Raw genomic sequence first — 15,809 nt, forward strand, 5'->3', positions numbered from 1 at the left:
CTGTCAGACCAATAGTTAAGTCTTTTTACTCTTGAACTCCTTAGTTTTCACTTTGTAGTTATGAAGAAAGGATTTTTACAGGGCAGATGAAGCTTTTCAGCAGGGAAAAGGATCATTTCAAAGCTTCCCCAAACACCTGTCTTCAACAGCCTGCTGTGGCAAGCTCTGCCCATGCTTCAGAGCAAGTTCTGGCTGCAAAGCAACCTGCTTGCAGCCTCAGGTATGCCCAGGCTGGCTTTAAAGTTAATCCTTAACCTCATCAAGAGAAGGCATTACCATGTCACAGTACATTGGTGGTGCAATAATAAAAACCATTATCGCCCACCTGGCTCTCCTGCCTCTTTCTCCAACTCTCAGATATACTGAATGTTTACAGTCTTACTGCAAAAAAGCCCCAGAAAAGGCTGTAACAGGATGTAGCAAGGCAAAGAAATTAAGATATTAGGGAAGTAAATACAGGTTCTGTAATTATACTTTATTGCAACTTGAATGCTTTGCTTGCTCCTAAAGACTCCTTTAGCTAAATTTGTTTGTTCCAAGTGTTTTCTTCTGTACCAACAAATAAACACAAGAAGCATGTATATTTTCCTTATTATTTTATTGAAAAGATACATTTAAAAAAATACACAGACATTTTACTATTATGGATTGCAGATAAAGATGCTCTAAAAGTTAATTCTCTATATATTTTTTTGTTCCTTTCTTCCATGTTTTCCCCTATTGTCACATAATGACTTCAGTCTGAGTACTGCATATTGATATCACCTTTATAAAAGGGTTGGGGAGGTAAGAAGAGAGGAGGGGCATTACTGCAATATAATAAGTAAACAGATAAGACAGTCAATTATAAATATTTCATGTTCTGTACATTATTGCATTAGGGAGCCACAACGTTATGCAGCATCGTTACAAAGGAAACTAGTTAGAAATGAAGAAAAAGGATATTTACGTACAAATACATGGATCCATTGTCTTCTTGAACAATGCATGTGAGCTCTGGTAATGTGCAATTGAAAAGCTTTTTTTTTTTTTTTTTTCTCTTTAAACATTGCTTAGCAACACCAGTGAGGAAACAACAAAAATAAGTTAAATAAAAGTAGCAAACAAGTAGTAATCTTAACTATATGTTATATGGCTTTCTAGTTTTAATCTCTCTAAATAAAGTGTGACACAAAAGAATTAAAAAAAAAAAAAACAAAACAAAACTTTAGCGCTGCATTGAGTTCAAACGTCTGCACAGAAACTAAAAACCTTAAAATCAGACATGTGATACATCTTCAGTACTACACAAGATACACCAGTACTGGGGCCTAGGACAGTATACAATCCCTGTCAACAAGAGCACATTGAAAAGAAAAGGACACAGTTCATTTTTGAGATGTTACCCACAATCAAGCACTTGGCTCATCTATCTTTTTCCATGCTAGATTGTACCCCATTGGTTTCCAGAGGGCTATTTACATAAGTGTGAGCGAGGAAGACCCTAGTTTTCAAGTCTGCCAGGAAAATACTTTATGTTCCTTGTTTCCAAGGTGTGTCATACACATTGCAAAAAATAATAATTAATAGATACATGAATCTTTAATGATATAATTTTATGAGCGTTTAAATTTTTAGTAAATCACTGTCTATTTGGATTAAAAGAGAGAGAGAGAGAGACTGAGAAAGAGAGCTGTCTAGACTCCAAATGCAGTACCATCAGTGATGACTTTTATGGTGCAGTGGGTTGAGGTGTCACACCAAATGGCATTTCAAAAGAGAAAGACCCCTTGCTTGCTTTTCTTTCACCCTTTCTACTGGCCATAGCTATCTCTTGTTTACGTTGATCAAATCAGTACGGTGCAAAAAGTATCGAGGCGGGTGTTGCACGGATGGGCCCGTGGCCCGGCCGGAGGAGAGCTGGGGGTATCGCTGGTGCCTGGAAGAGGGAAGCAGAGGGACGAGGAGGGAGGGACAGAGCAGATGACACTGCTGCAGCCGCCGCCAGCGGAGAGGAGAGAAATGCAGGTGCCAGAGGCTTGATCATATCCTTCTGGAATGCAAGTTTTGCCTGGAATAAAGCAAACAAAAAGGGCAGTGAAGTACATTTCTCCCCACGACCATTCATTCATAGGGGAAGAACAAACCCTGATGCACAGAGCCTGGTGTTGGCTGCTCAGGGGTAACACCCACATTACCCTCTTGCTCTCGAGGCAATTAAAGCAACTAAACTATATTCCACAACACACAAATCTCAAGAGTAGGGCAGTCAGGCAGGTTTAGAAGGGAGCGCCATTTGCAAGTGAGCAAGAGTAAATTATATAAATCATTATTGTTTGAAAAAAAAAAAATATATATATATATATATAAACCACAACTAAGACATCAATGTAAAAAGTCAAGTTTTTCACTTGCAAAAATAAATTGTAGAAATGTCCAGTGGTCAGATTGGAAAGCTGATACTAGTTCAGCCATCTTTTTACCTGCTGATGCAGAGCTGTTCTTATCAACACACACACACACACACACATATTTTAAGATCAATACCATAAATTTTTCTGAAAAAAATTATCACTCAGCTTAGCTTGTGGTGAAACTTATCACTCAGAACTATCTTGTGGTGAAAAAGCTAACCAGAAACACATACAATACAGTTTCACTGAAAATGGCAGGTATCACAACACATACATGTTTGTGGGGCAAAGATGCTCAAATCTTTCCTTTGTTAGTGGAGGCCTCTGCATACCTGATACATTATAAAACAGTGCACACAAATGGGGAAGGTTATTGAATAGGGAGACTCACAAAAAGCCCTCAGCATTTTCATTTGCCTCTATACAATTAGAGAGACCCATTAGTAGTTTAGCTTTTAAAGGCTTTTCAGTGCTTACTCTTGCGCACACACATTTGCATGTCTCTCTTTCCAGCCTATGACTTGTTTTTGCACCATAGATGACATGCACTTTCCCTTAATGAATAAAATACAGGCTGAGTCATGAACGAGCAAATAAACATACAATCTGTGTTGTGCTGCAGACAGCCTGAACTTAGGCTGCATTGGACTGGCAGAGCCAGCTTGGGGAATTCTTGGAAATGCAGGTGGGTGTGAGAGGGGAACAGCAGGGGGCACAGAGGGAGGCAAGGTGTTTTGATAGTGATAGACACTGCCCAAGCATGCTGATAGGCAATCGATTCTCCTAAAGAACTGATAACTCTTTTTCAGCAACATAATACATCTGCTCAGCCCTCTGCTTTGCTACATAGAGAGTATGAGCATTAGTATTTTTATATCTTAACATCATACGTCCTTTTCCCTGATTGCATCCATCATAACTGAGAGTTATCTCAGGTGCCTGGAAAGACAGAATATATGTTTCAGACTTCAAGAAGTGCACCAATGCAACAGAGCTGATACCTTTCCACAGGGCATGTGGTTCACATTCCACATCCCACTGATAATTCCCTCCTTCCTAGAGGTAAATAACACTCCCAGAGTCGTCTGCATGCCTTTGATGGGGCAGACAGCATACATAACTATCTTCAAATCTGATCCCAGCACAGAGCGAGCCTGCAGGGGGAGAAGCTCTGTGCAAGTGTCAGGTCTGTCATGCTCCTGTCTCTGTGTGGCGGGAGTCCCCAAGGTCACAAATTCATACAGACAATGATGAGAAAAAAAAAATACTTACTGCTAAAATACTTGGGCTGCGCTGCAGTTTGTTGTAAGGACTATATTTAGGTTTCATAGGCTTTCCTGCAACTCTGTCCTTATGCCTTCGGCTGGAAATGTGCTGAAATAAATATTCTCACATTTAATTAACTGGTTAAACATTTCTCAACTTTGAGTTTCAGACTGATTTATCGGCAGGGTATGCCTAAGCCCCTGTTTGTAACATACAGTAGGTTCTTTAGAGAGAGCAAAGATGAGTTTTGCTAAATTAAACATAACCATTTGGAGCACATCAAACAGAGAATGAGAAACTAATCAAATACAGCGAATTCTGTGATCCAAGAAAGGCTCTGCAAATTATTGGTATTTTGGTTAGTACTTCCGTTTTCTACTTGAGAAACTTTGAACCAGGCTGAGTGGTAATCATTAGGTCATAAGGATATTCAGACATAGGAGGCGAACTTCCGTCTCTCTAATACTGTTCAGTTGCATAAATAATTCAATATTAACTGAAGGAAGAACCAGTACCCAGGGGTATGTGTACACCATGCAATTTAATACTGTCTTAGAGATAACTGAAGTAACTGTGAAGGAGAGCACAGGTTCACACAGCACAGCACCATCCAGTTGGAGATTCCAGTTTGGGTATCAGAAACAACAAATTTGTATTGCATTGCTCTGAACCCAGGGCTCATTGGCTTGGTCAGGGCAGACCTGCATCTTCATGCAGCTATGCTGATATTGCAGTGCTAATGATAGGGGTGCTCCACACAGTTGAGACATATCCCCGGTATTACCCTCCCACTGATTGTCCTAAACCAATAGAGTCAAGTCACATTCTCCCTCTTGGATTCAAAGATTATTAAAAAATATCCCAACAGATTAAAACAGAACCAAAACAGGAATTCAGAGAACCTTGGCCCAGGATTTCTGGTTGTTGGGGGACCTAAGTTCAAATTTATTGAGCCACAGAAAACTTTTAAACTAGATCTACTGTGCTATTAATTGATACTGACATTTTGTCCACCCCTGCTTTACAACTCTTGAGTCACCTTCCCCCCCCCACCCCCCCAATTTTTTTTTCTCAGTTGTAACAATTAGGTGAATTCAATGGATATTTAGAAATATTTGTGGGGTGATGGAAAACAAATACTTTGTAGAAGTTCATTTTATGGCAAAACATCTTCACACAGATCTATATCCCACCTATAATATTGCAACATAACTAACAACAAGAGATTTAAGCCTCAGACACACACAAGCTACCTGTTTAAGTTGAATTTCTGAATTAACATGGACATCGCAGATTTCACAATGAAATGTCTTGTTCTGCAGTCCTGAGCCTTTATTGCCATTCTGAACCTTCAGCCGGGATCCAGGTCTAGGGTAAGACTTAATGGGGCCAGCACCATTTCGAGCCTCGACCATTGTCTTGTGCTTGGAGCCTAATGGACACACAGATTGAAGATGAATTAATGACCAGCATCATACAACCTTGTCCATTAGCCATGGCACTTCTTGTAACACATTTATTTTCAAGACAGAATAGTCAGAACTACCACAGGTCAGGATTAACAAAGACCTTGCTTTTGGTCAGCATTGCTCCCACTTCCTCAGTCCAAGGGGAAGCACAACAGAAGAAGCATTTGTACAGAAAGGAGTTGCAGGGATGCTGGGCTGCTGGCTCCTGTGTGGGGGCAGTGTGTGGCTGCATGACCTGGTTTGCCAAAACCCTTCGAACAAAATCCAGAAGCTAGTGGATCACAGCATGAAAAGGGCATTAGCCAAGAGAAAAAACAGAGGGATCATTCAAAATCTGTGAATTTGTGACTAAGCCAGCAGCCACAATACAGATGGATGATATGTGGAAGAAAAGAGACTGCATGGTATATTGTCTCTGTTACTTGGATTCATTTTTTTTCCAAGGATTTACCCAGGGCCAGAATTCAACCTTTGGCTTTAAATGTGGGAACTGATAAACGGTCAATGAGGAAATACTTAAAGATTTCCCCTGAATCTATATGATTTTGGAGGTCCTGGTCACCCTGAAACTTGAGGTGTAAAGAAAGACTATACTAAGCAGAGACAGGAGTTTTCTGGATTAATCTCTTTGAGAAAACTTTTATGCACAGGCCATCATAGCAATTTCTCTAGTACAGGTGCCTCAGAAATAAATCTATACTGACTTCTGCTGAAGTGGAGGAAGGCAGATTTAAGAGCAGCACATATTTCTAAGAATTTTAATAATTAAAACAGAATGGTGACTGTGGGACCATCCAGGAAGGTGTAAAATGAGAGACTGTACAGGCACACAGTTATTACCACAGCTTGTCATCAGAGGTGGTGGCGGTGATGGAGACTGCAATAAGTATCCCCGATTTGGAAGAAGTGGCTGCTTTTGCCATTTCAAAAATGGATTACAGCTGTAAAACCAGCTTCAATGGTTTGTTAACAAGCTTTACATCACCAGCACATCACAGAGCAGCCAGAGTACATTAGAGATTGCTGCTTGTGGCCTTTTAAAAGATTTATGAGAGGAATGAGGAGAGCATATCTGATTCTCAATAATCCAAAGATTCTAGGACATCTAGGAAATTTAAGGAGTCCACACTAAAAATAGCAAAAATATCAAATAACAAAAGTTACTAAAAATTGTGCCAGCAAAAAGCAGACACCAGAGACAGACAGCTCAAATATGAGAGAGATACAGAACTGACATTTTAGAAACCTTGGTGCTACAGAAACCACAATGGAGATATCATGGAATATGACAAAGTAACATGAACTGTAGGGATATTGTCAGCTAAAAGCTTATAGAGTACTTGACAGACAGTTCCAAAATTTATAGAGAGCTTTAATAAAATATCAAACATCACACATCAAATTGCCATTAACACAAAAGTTTTAGCAACTTGCCATTGTAAGTTTTAACTAAAAGACTCTTCAGTGAATTCTGGCTACCATGGTATCAGAAAGCCAGTTTTTACCTTGAATTTTTGGAAATTAACACAAAACTCACGTTGTGTACCTACTCACCTGTATTGTGCGCTTCTAGTTGTGACAGAGAATTTACAGCCACTTTGCATAATGAACAGTAAAGTAGTTTTTTGGCTTTTTCCTCTTCTGACTCAGACACTGTGCTAGGAGCCCCATTTGTGCTCTTGGAGGATGATGCAGGTGTTACAGGTGCTGCTGCTGCTGCTCCAGGCTTTGGAAGAAAAGCACCCGCTTCTGTACTGGAATTCTGACTTGCACTATTGGTTTTTGCTTTCCCTTTGTCTTCTAAAAGAAGCAAAATATCTGTCAAATATGCTGCGCACAAACAATCATACAGCAATAGTCCTGTGGTTTTAGTGAAGCTAACACAACAGGGGCCTAAGTCATCCAATTTTATACAGGCCAGCAGCATCCTTGAAATCTTGTTAAAATCCAACCACAAAATGTGTGTAATGACTTTCCTGCTTTTAAGTTTACCATTACCAATGACTTCAACAAAGTCATGCCAGCTGCTGTTGCTGTCATGCTGCAGCTCTGGCCAGCTGAAAGGAGCCCAAGAAAGCTCAAAGGCAGCCAGGGTTAAAGAGTGAAGAGTGCTTAGAAACTCATGAGGCTTTGTACTGGGGATTACAAAAATACTCCCAAAAAGCAATATATTGTCTTTGGAATGGCTCGAATTTCTCAAAGTCACTGGGAGGACACTCAAAGGCTCCAGCACTGTCTTGACATATGATATCCCTCCATTCAGCTAGAGTATGGTGCTACACTATACACATGAGCACAGCTGTTAATATTTTTAGATTTTTCCAAGAACTATTCCCCACACATCCGGAGATTTGATGGCTCTGATGTGCATTCAGCATATTCCTTTATCACTTCACAACCATGAATCAATAATCTGTGCTCTTATGAGACAGGTAGGCAGGTATTACTTCATTTTACAGATGGTAATCACAAGGCAGAGAGATTAAATGTCTTAAATGTGTCTAAAGAGGAACTTTGAACCAGAGCCAATATTCAAATTGTCCTTGCGTACGTGTTGTCTACAAGAACTCATTGCATTTTAAGTTATTCAGTTGCAGTCCTCCTGACCACAAGCTATACTGGTACCAGCTCACCTATAAAGTACAAGTGATGAGAGGGGGAAAAAGTGCAGTGTTGCTGGTATGAGCAGCCCTGACAAAATGGACACATGAAATGAAAGCCTCAGACTGAGACCTGTTGTCACTGAAAAAAATGCCACCATCAGTGGAACAAAAGATCACAAAGTTTCAATTCTATTAAATAACGGTGGCATCTGCCAGTTTGCATTTTAAGATTTTTTTTTTTTAATTTTTATTTTTTAAATATATAGAAAAGGACTATAGATCTAATTTTATTAAAGACCAACCAATATCAGCCTAGACATTTCTATATCTCTGAGATTTATGCAGTATCAAAGGCCAGCTCTACATTTAGGATTAATCATAGTTCCATCACTTGCAGCACAAGCCCAAATAGGACATGATACAAAACATATGGGATAAAGTGCATAAAGTAATATGTATATGATGATGCAGATTAGCATCTTCTCAAAATTAATGTTTCTTTCTTGTTTTATCAGAACAAATTAGAAACTCATATAGCTACTTTTACATTGTATTTTTTTTTCCATGCACATCATTTATACTTTATACTTCAAAACACTTAATCTCTAGTGAGGAATACCACAAATTTATTAGTACTGTCATTTCTTTAAGTCCACAAGATGACTGTTCCCTCTACTTCAGAGAAGAAAATCTGGAAAGGGATGAGAAGAGCATTTCTTATTCATTCACCCACTGCAATTAATATTTAAATGGCTTGTATAAATAATGTCCTTAGTCATTCTTTATGACCACTGCTAGATTCTGTCTTGACTTTCATGACAGTTTTTTCTGGTTGAGATGGGACGTTTTGATGTCCTTCAGATTCAAAAGAACGCTAAAGTATTAAGTAACTGCAACAGGAACCAATGTCTAAGTACAATCACTTAACAGCAACCTCTTCAAAATTACTTATATCCCATCTGAAACCTATGGCATAGTTTAAAATGTGTTGAACCAATTTAAAAGCTAGGTTCTATTTTGAACACTCAGTTATTTTTAAATACTGCTCCTTGAAATATGTTTACAGCTACTACACTCTGTTGTAACATCACTCTGCGCATCCTCCCAATGCTGCATTACCAAGAATTCTGAAAACAGGATTGTACCCCCTACAAGAAATTGAGAGCACGTGTGAACTGTGAACAGGCATTTTGATACTCAAAATGCATGGGTTTTGGCATATTTCCCAGAAGTGCATTGCAGTACATCAATTTTAAATTGTTAAAAAACAGCAGAAAGGAAATTCTAATAAAAGAATTGATTATTTTTTAAAATAGCTATAAAAATACTTTGAAATTACACAATATGAAATATACAGGACATAAAATGATCAAGTATGAAGCCTGCTATTAGGACTGAATATATGATAAAGCCAGATTCTGAAAGTATTTTGATTGATAATGTATGACAAAAGAAAGCGATGTTAAATCACAGTTCATAGACTATTCAATTTTAATGTCACTGTAGTAATCAGTTACATCTGCAAAAACCTCAAACAGCATATGGCTTGTGAGCATACATAAAATAAAGGGTTTTGATAAATTACATCTGCTAACATGCTAAATTAAAGAGTTTTCAGTATGGAAAGTTCTCAGCAGTGCTAATATCTACAGGGAAAGTGTTCTGAACTGCTGCCATTTGTGAGTTCACATTACAGGATAATAGACTTCTTGTTGTTGTTCTATGCGATAAACTGCCAGACTGCAAGAGGCATCGTGTCCAAATGTGTGGGGGCCTGACTCGAGCAGAGGAAGGTTCTTTGGTATTTTGCCTTTCAGGCCATAAAAGAAAAATACACCTACAGAACTGCAAGTCTTATGTTAGTATATATATAAACTATACTTCTACTTGGTCTGTCTTATATTGTTTCCCATTATTTATTTATTTATTTATTGATTGATGTAAGCTTGGTGCTTGGTGGTTTTGAAACACTCCCTGGAGACTGAGATGGGCTTGCTCTGGACAGAGGAGCCCAGCAGAGAGGGGTGGCCCTCACTGCCCCACGTGCAGGCACTGCACAGGTCTGTTCTCCAACCCCTCTGTTACATAGAGGAACAGATTTCCAGTTGTGGATTTTGCCATTAAGCACCTGTAAAGTAGGATCCTAAACAATGGAGAAAGATCCATTTTACACAGGTCACCAATCACCATCAGAGAATGACAGCTTTCCATTGCTGAATTTAAAAGCTGATTGAAAAATGCAAGATTTCATTTCCCATTTCTCCTCACTTCACCAGCCACCATTAAGGGATATTTAGTTCTGAGGCTCAAATGCCAGCAGATGTAGTATGTCAATATTTAAAATATTCCCAAGGTTTACAGCATTTTCACTCTTCATAATACAAAGCAATTCTAGAGTATATAATGCGTAACGCGATGACAAGAAAACTTCTGGAAAGCTAGAGAGAAGTTAGCAGCATCCAGCTGGGCAAAATTCTGCCACTGTCTGGGCTTTTGGAAAGAACTACAGTTCACATAGTAATTGTATCATTTGGAGAGCTTCCTCACACTGATCAGCTCCATGTGCCTGTGTGTTTATGTGGAGAGATACATGCCTCTATATAAGTTGATGTTTCCTTCCACCGTTTTAAGTGTTTAATGCAGAACATCTTCAAAAGTCGTAATTGGAAGGTTATTAGACAGTTTAACTCACACAGAAAGTTCAGTGAGCTAAGTACATATTTATCACTGCAGTGGGACAAGATTTTTTTTTTCCTGCCTTCTAAATCAGAAAATTGCACTTCCCCAAATGGGCTTTGGATACTAACTTATTGTTTTCAGTCTACAGAATTCAAAACACCATTACCTACAGTTTTGTTTGAGACAAATGCCTACCAAGTATTCAACTATGCAAAGCACAGGAAATGCAGATCATATACATATAGAAAGCAGGAAGATCACCATCCTACAGCTCCTCAGAAGGGAACTGGAATCAGAAGACCCAGACGGTGTCAGTCTCCTCCCAGCAAGCTGCAGCTGTGACTCAGTCTGACCCAGGGTTAACTTGAAATGCCCACATCACAACTCACATGCAAGGAGTCCATCGAAAATCTAATTTGTACTGTTGCACTGTACTGGACTATGTTTGTTTTCCACACAGAAGGCCATACTTCATCTGTGTTAAATTTCTGTCTTTTAATTAAGTCTGCCTTTTCCTCAGGACTCCAGAGAAATAAATCAGTGTTTCATTTTGAGCTCTTACTGAAGCCTGAATTTATTTTGAAATAGAGCCCAAGGAAAAAATTAAGCAAGCTAATTAAGTATTGCTTTGGGCTTAGTAATACCAATGCTCTTGTTGCCTACTTACATTGTTTCAATTCTGCTTTGAAGTTGTTTTCATATATTCGTGGTTGTTTGCCTCATGTCTGCGTCAGCACCGTTAGAATTCAAGACTTATTTATTTAATTAGTAGTACCTCATTTTGGCTTTATGTATCCAAGTTAGAAAACAGCATAGGATAACATCTGACAGCCTTAAATCTAACCGGTTCTAGCTCCCTGCCAGTCCAAGTGACGTACCGCCCTGTGTAGTTCATGTTTCTCTCACTACTGTTGCTGTTACAGAGCTCAAGAAGGGGCAAAGCCACTACCATACAACTTCTTCCCTGTGACACTCAACCTGCATTTCCTTTGTGCAGTTGTATCCTCTCCTGGTTCCTAATAATGGCATGTCAATGCTCCATCCCCATGCACGGACTGACCATCAGTGCAGGCCATACAGAAAACAACACAATTTTTTTCCCCTAACCATTTCATCATTTAATTAAGCAGTTTAGTTAACAAGGTACTTTTAAGAGAAATCACTTTGCTTACTTTGTAATTTGTGTCAAGTGTTTATAATTTTATAATATATATATATCTGTACCTTAGATTTTTATATTTTAAAATGGTCTCTTACCATATGAAAATGTACTAAATAGGTCTTGCTTTTTACAGCCAGGAAATCACTATATATATATATATATATACATATATATATATATATATATACACATATATATATATGTATGTATATATAATTTTATTTTTTTCTCTAGAGTGTGAGTGATGATTTCCATACACGATAGATAGAAGTTTTCACTTGGAATTTATGATGAAAATATATGTGCTGTTTTTAATGGAGAAATAAATTAAAATTCATGTTTCTTAATCCAGATTCCTAATAAAAATAAAAACAAGCAGAATTATAAAACTCGTGTATAAACCTAGAAATTCAAATGATACCAGTTTTATGTATCAATAATAGCTATTTCTACTTACATCCTACAACATGTCTACCTACAGTTTTTATCACTGAAGATGTACATAACATATCTTTGCAATAAACTTCTGCTTCACAAGCTTGTTCAAATAGCAACCGAAATAAAATTTACAGGTTATCCAAGATTTAGATTATGTATGGGATACACCTGCAGAAGCCCTTTCCATCACATATACCAAAAGCTTTTAGGTAGAGAGTACTGCTACAATCCTAATAACCCTTACAGAACTGTCATGTACATTTTCTACCTATACTTAAATAAATCTACTCAGAAGTAACAATGTACTATTTACTGAGAATACATTTCTGCGTGTGTGTGTACGTATGCTTCACACTTATCTTTGTTACTTGGTCATACCTGGCATCACCCAGCTGAGCAGTAGCCTTACACAAACTACTTACAACCAAAACACAGTACACCAGTTGTAAAGTGGCCACTGCTGCTCTACACGGCCCTGCACCAGAGCTCTTTTGAGGAATTTGCTAATTTCTCATCCCACAAATTGAGATTAGATTTTATGAAAGATTATATTATTATTATATAGTTTTCACCTTCTCAAAGAACAAAACGTACTTCCAGCCTGGAAAAGAGCATAATGGAAAAACTGTTTCTGGTAGTCTAGATATTTTTGATTCTCTTTTATAAAAGTAAGAAAACAGTAAATACCTGAAATACTTATGGTCCCTTTCATCTTGAAGAACCTAAAAGAAACAGTTGTGCAATTTCCAGTGTAACTTCCAGCCTCAAGCTATGTTAGGAGACCCACAAGGAACAAACTAAAGCACAGCTTGATCACTGAATAGTTATCAGTGCCATGCTACCAGAGAACAGATGATGCATGGTTAAGTGCAAAGCGTCTGGCAGTATCAGCCTTATTTACAGCTCTGTGCTACACCACATCACTGCTGATGGAACAGCTTTTAAGAACTTGGATAGCTTGATGATTCTGACCACCTCATATTAATTTCTGACTATGGAGTTTCCTATGGTAACAACAATAACGAAAGTGATTTCTGAAAGGAAGAGTTTCTGTTTTATTTATGGGTTTTACAACTTTGAATAGCTTTAGGTTGTCACTAGAAATGAAGTGCAAAGAGGTACGACAGCCCTGAGTTCACATGGACTGTGTGACTGGGCACCAGTATTAACCTGAAGTGCTTATTTTTTAGACTATTTGAGACTCTGAGGTAAAGCAGGCATATCTCCCAAACAAGCAGAGCTGTACTGAGGGAAACCAGCTTTCAGGTTCTCCCTGTAATTTCAACAGCTCCAAATATGATTATGACAATTGGGCTGCATTAAACAACCTTTAAAGCATTCAGTGACTGCAGAATGAGACAAGGAGATCAATCACGTTGTTAGACTGTTGTATAAATATTTATACAACAAGTTATACAACCTTATCAAGTGCATAGCAAAGGTAAACTAAATTATATTAATTACATCCATATAGAATCCAAGAAATTTTGCTGAAAAACTAATAATTGTTGTTAAATTGGTCTCACTAAAGGCAGAGTAAAAATGTATTTATTGAAAGATAAAATTCTAACTCAGTTAAAACTCAATATTTTAGATTGTTGGCATGTCTGACACAAAACTAAGTGAAACTTAGTTTCTTCCTACTCTCCTTTATAAAGCCACTGACAATGCTGAAAAGAGGCCAGTTAGTTGGTATTACTGCAGCTTTTCATTTGACCTTGCCATTCTGAGCTTTCTGCACATAACAGCAAGACGGTCACCAGACCAAATGATCAACAGTTTAAAAGCAGAGATCACAGCTGCAGACAGACATATATGAAATCACAGGAGACAGAACAGGTCACCAACATACGCATTGGTGTGGCAGCCAAACTTTTCATAAGCTTTCTTCTGTTTTTCACTCCATCACGGATAAAAAATATATCTCAAGTGATGGTAACAAAAGTAAGTGTGGCAGCTGTTTGTAGGAAGATCTTCACAAACAGAAGAACCAGAAAAGGTGTGAAGGTGGTCACAATGGCTGAGGGGTGGTAAGTGCAAGTCAGCACCTTAAAAGCACACTATAACAGGAAAACAATGCACAGAGAGCTTTGAAAGTGACGGATTTGAAGAATTTGGAGAGAGAAAATCAGCTGCTTTAGTTCATTTCACCATAAAATGGTGAAATAACATAGAAAAGCTACTGCTCTCCTCCCACTGAGAGTCCAGGAGTATCCCTGCAGCATTGCTTCTGAACATACCTGGCTTTGACCTAGCTGCATTTGTCAAAGACAATAATGCCATTATGAAAAAGGAAAACTATGAAAAATAGTAATAAGAAATAGTACAGGGAAGAAAGAACTGGATATTAAAAGCTGCACATAGAAATACCATAACAAAATTCACAGTATTTAAGTCAAAAATACAGTAGCAGAGAGATAACCAAAGAGGTTGCAAGGCTGTCTGAAATTTTTAGCTTAAATATTTATATTTATATATATAATATATAAATATAAATAATTATATATTTATACATATATAAATATTTTATATTTATATAAATATAAATAGATATTTTAGCTGAAATATTTAGTTTAGTTCTGTTTGCCCTGAAACAAGATACAGAGGGAGAAGAGGATCAATGACTGAATTAATAGGAGGACAAAAAGGGCCTTTCTCAATCTATCAGCAGAAAAACTCTAGTGAATAGAAATGCAGACAATAGTTCCAGTAAAAAAAAAAAAAAAAAAAAAAAAAAGAAAAGCATCAAACCATTGTTCTTCACAGAAAGTCTTATCTTCTGCTGGCTCACACTGTTACAAAGGAATAAAGGATGCATTTAAACAATTAGTTATCCTTTTCATGAACAAAAAGATGAACACTGAGTAATATATGCCATGAAGCCAATAGAAGGAAAGCAATTAAGTCACTGGTGGTCACAACCTTTACAGCATTTGTAAGCACTCCATCCTGCATCTCATCATCACCCAAAAAAAAATAAATAAAAAAAATAAAAAGAGCATTAGATTATTTCTTGACACTCATTAAGACAGAGTTAGCTAACTTTGATAAGGGATTTTGAAATCTTTTTTGTTTTATCTCCACATTTGCTGACTAATGAGACTCTAATGGCTGTCAGACAAAATATCTACTTTCTCACCAGTTGTGCAGTCTACTGAGAAATGAGGCTGAAAAACCCGTAGGGCTCTGTTCTAGAAAAATTCCACTGCAAACCTACATGCAAATCAGGCAGCACAGAGTATCCATTAACCCTCTGGTTACCTTTAGCTTTTGTAAAACGCTCTTCCTTGTACCTCAGGCCTGTCTGAAAAAAAAAATGGCTAGGTGTTATATAATGAAAGGTACTTACATGAAATAAATGGTTGACACATTCTAAAGAAAACCAATTTTGTTTCCATACAAAGATGAGAAACAAATGGAAGCTATAAATATGAAGCTTTTCATCTCAAGCACATATGTGCACTGAAATAAGCTACAACACGTTTTGTCAAGATACTGAAGCTACATCAGGAAACGTTTGGATGGCTCTGCAATATTGAGTGAGCTCCTTAGCTAGACTGATTATTTGATTAACTGCATCACTACTCTCCAATTGGCTTAACTGAAGGATCATTTTCATTTCAGAAGTATTGCTTGCTTGGCTATGGTACAACAGTGATGTTGATACTTAATTTCTTAGATATTTTATTTCTGAATTGGCATAGCAAAGACTCTAGGGAATTCTTTTACAAAGGAACCTGTCTCTTTTTCAGAGTATGAAATAAATTTGCAACTAATTGGATTAAATGTTATAAAGGTT

General features: G+C 37.6%; 1 protein-coding gene across 14 annotated transcripts in view; it reads right to left on the bottom strand.

The window, feature by feature from the left end:
* Positions 1-581: 581 nt before the first annotated feature.
* Positions 582-15,809, bottom strand: part of ZNF385B (zinc finger protein 385B) — a 169,489-nt gene continuing 154,261 nt past the window's right edge. For 13 of the 14 annotated variants that reach the window (XM_068685843.1, XM_068685844.1, XM_068685845.1 and 10 more), the window contains 4 exons: positions 6,683-6,928; positions 4,913-5,091; positions 3,666-3,767; positions 582-2,050 (listed from right to left, as the gene is read on the bottom strand). In XM_068685843.1, coding sequence (XP_068541944.1) covers positions 1,832-2,050; positions 3,666-3,767; positions 4,913-5,091; positions 6,683-6,928 — 746 coding nt within the window. In that variant the 3' untranslated portion in view covers positions 582-1,831. Of the gene's footprint in view, positions 2,051-3,665; positions 3,768-4,912; positions 5,092-6,682; positions 6,929-15,271; positions 15,315-15,809 lie in introns of all 14 variants that reach the window. The other variant, XM_068685847.1, reaches the window with a different exon arrangement.

Source organism: Anas acuta, chromosome 6, assembly GCF_963932015.1.
Source record: "Anas acuta chromosome 6, bAnaAcu1.1, whole genome shotgun sequence".
Lineage (NCBI taxonomy): Eukaryota > Metazoa > Chordata > Aves > Anseriformes > Anatidae > Anas > Anas acuta.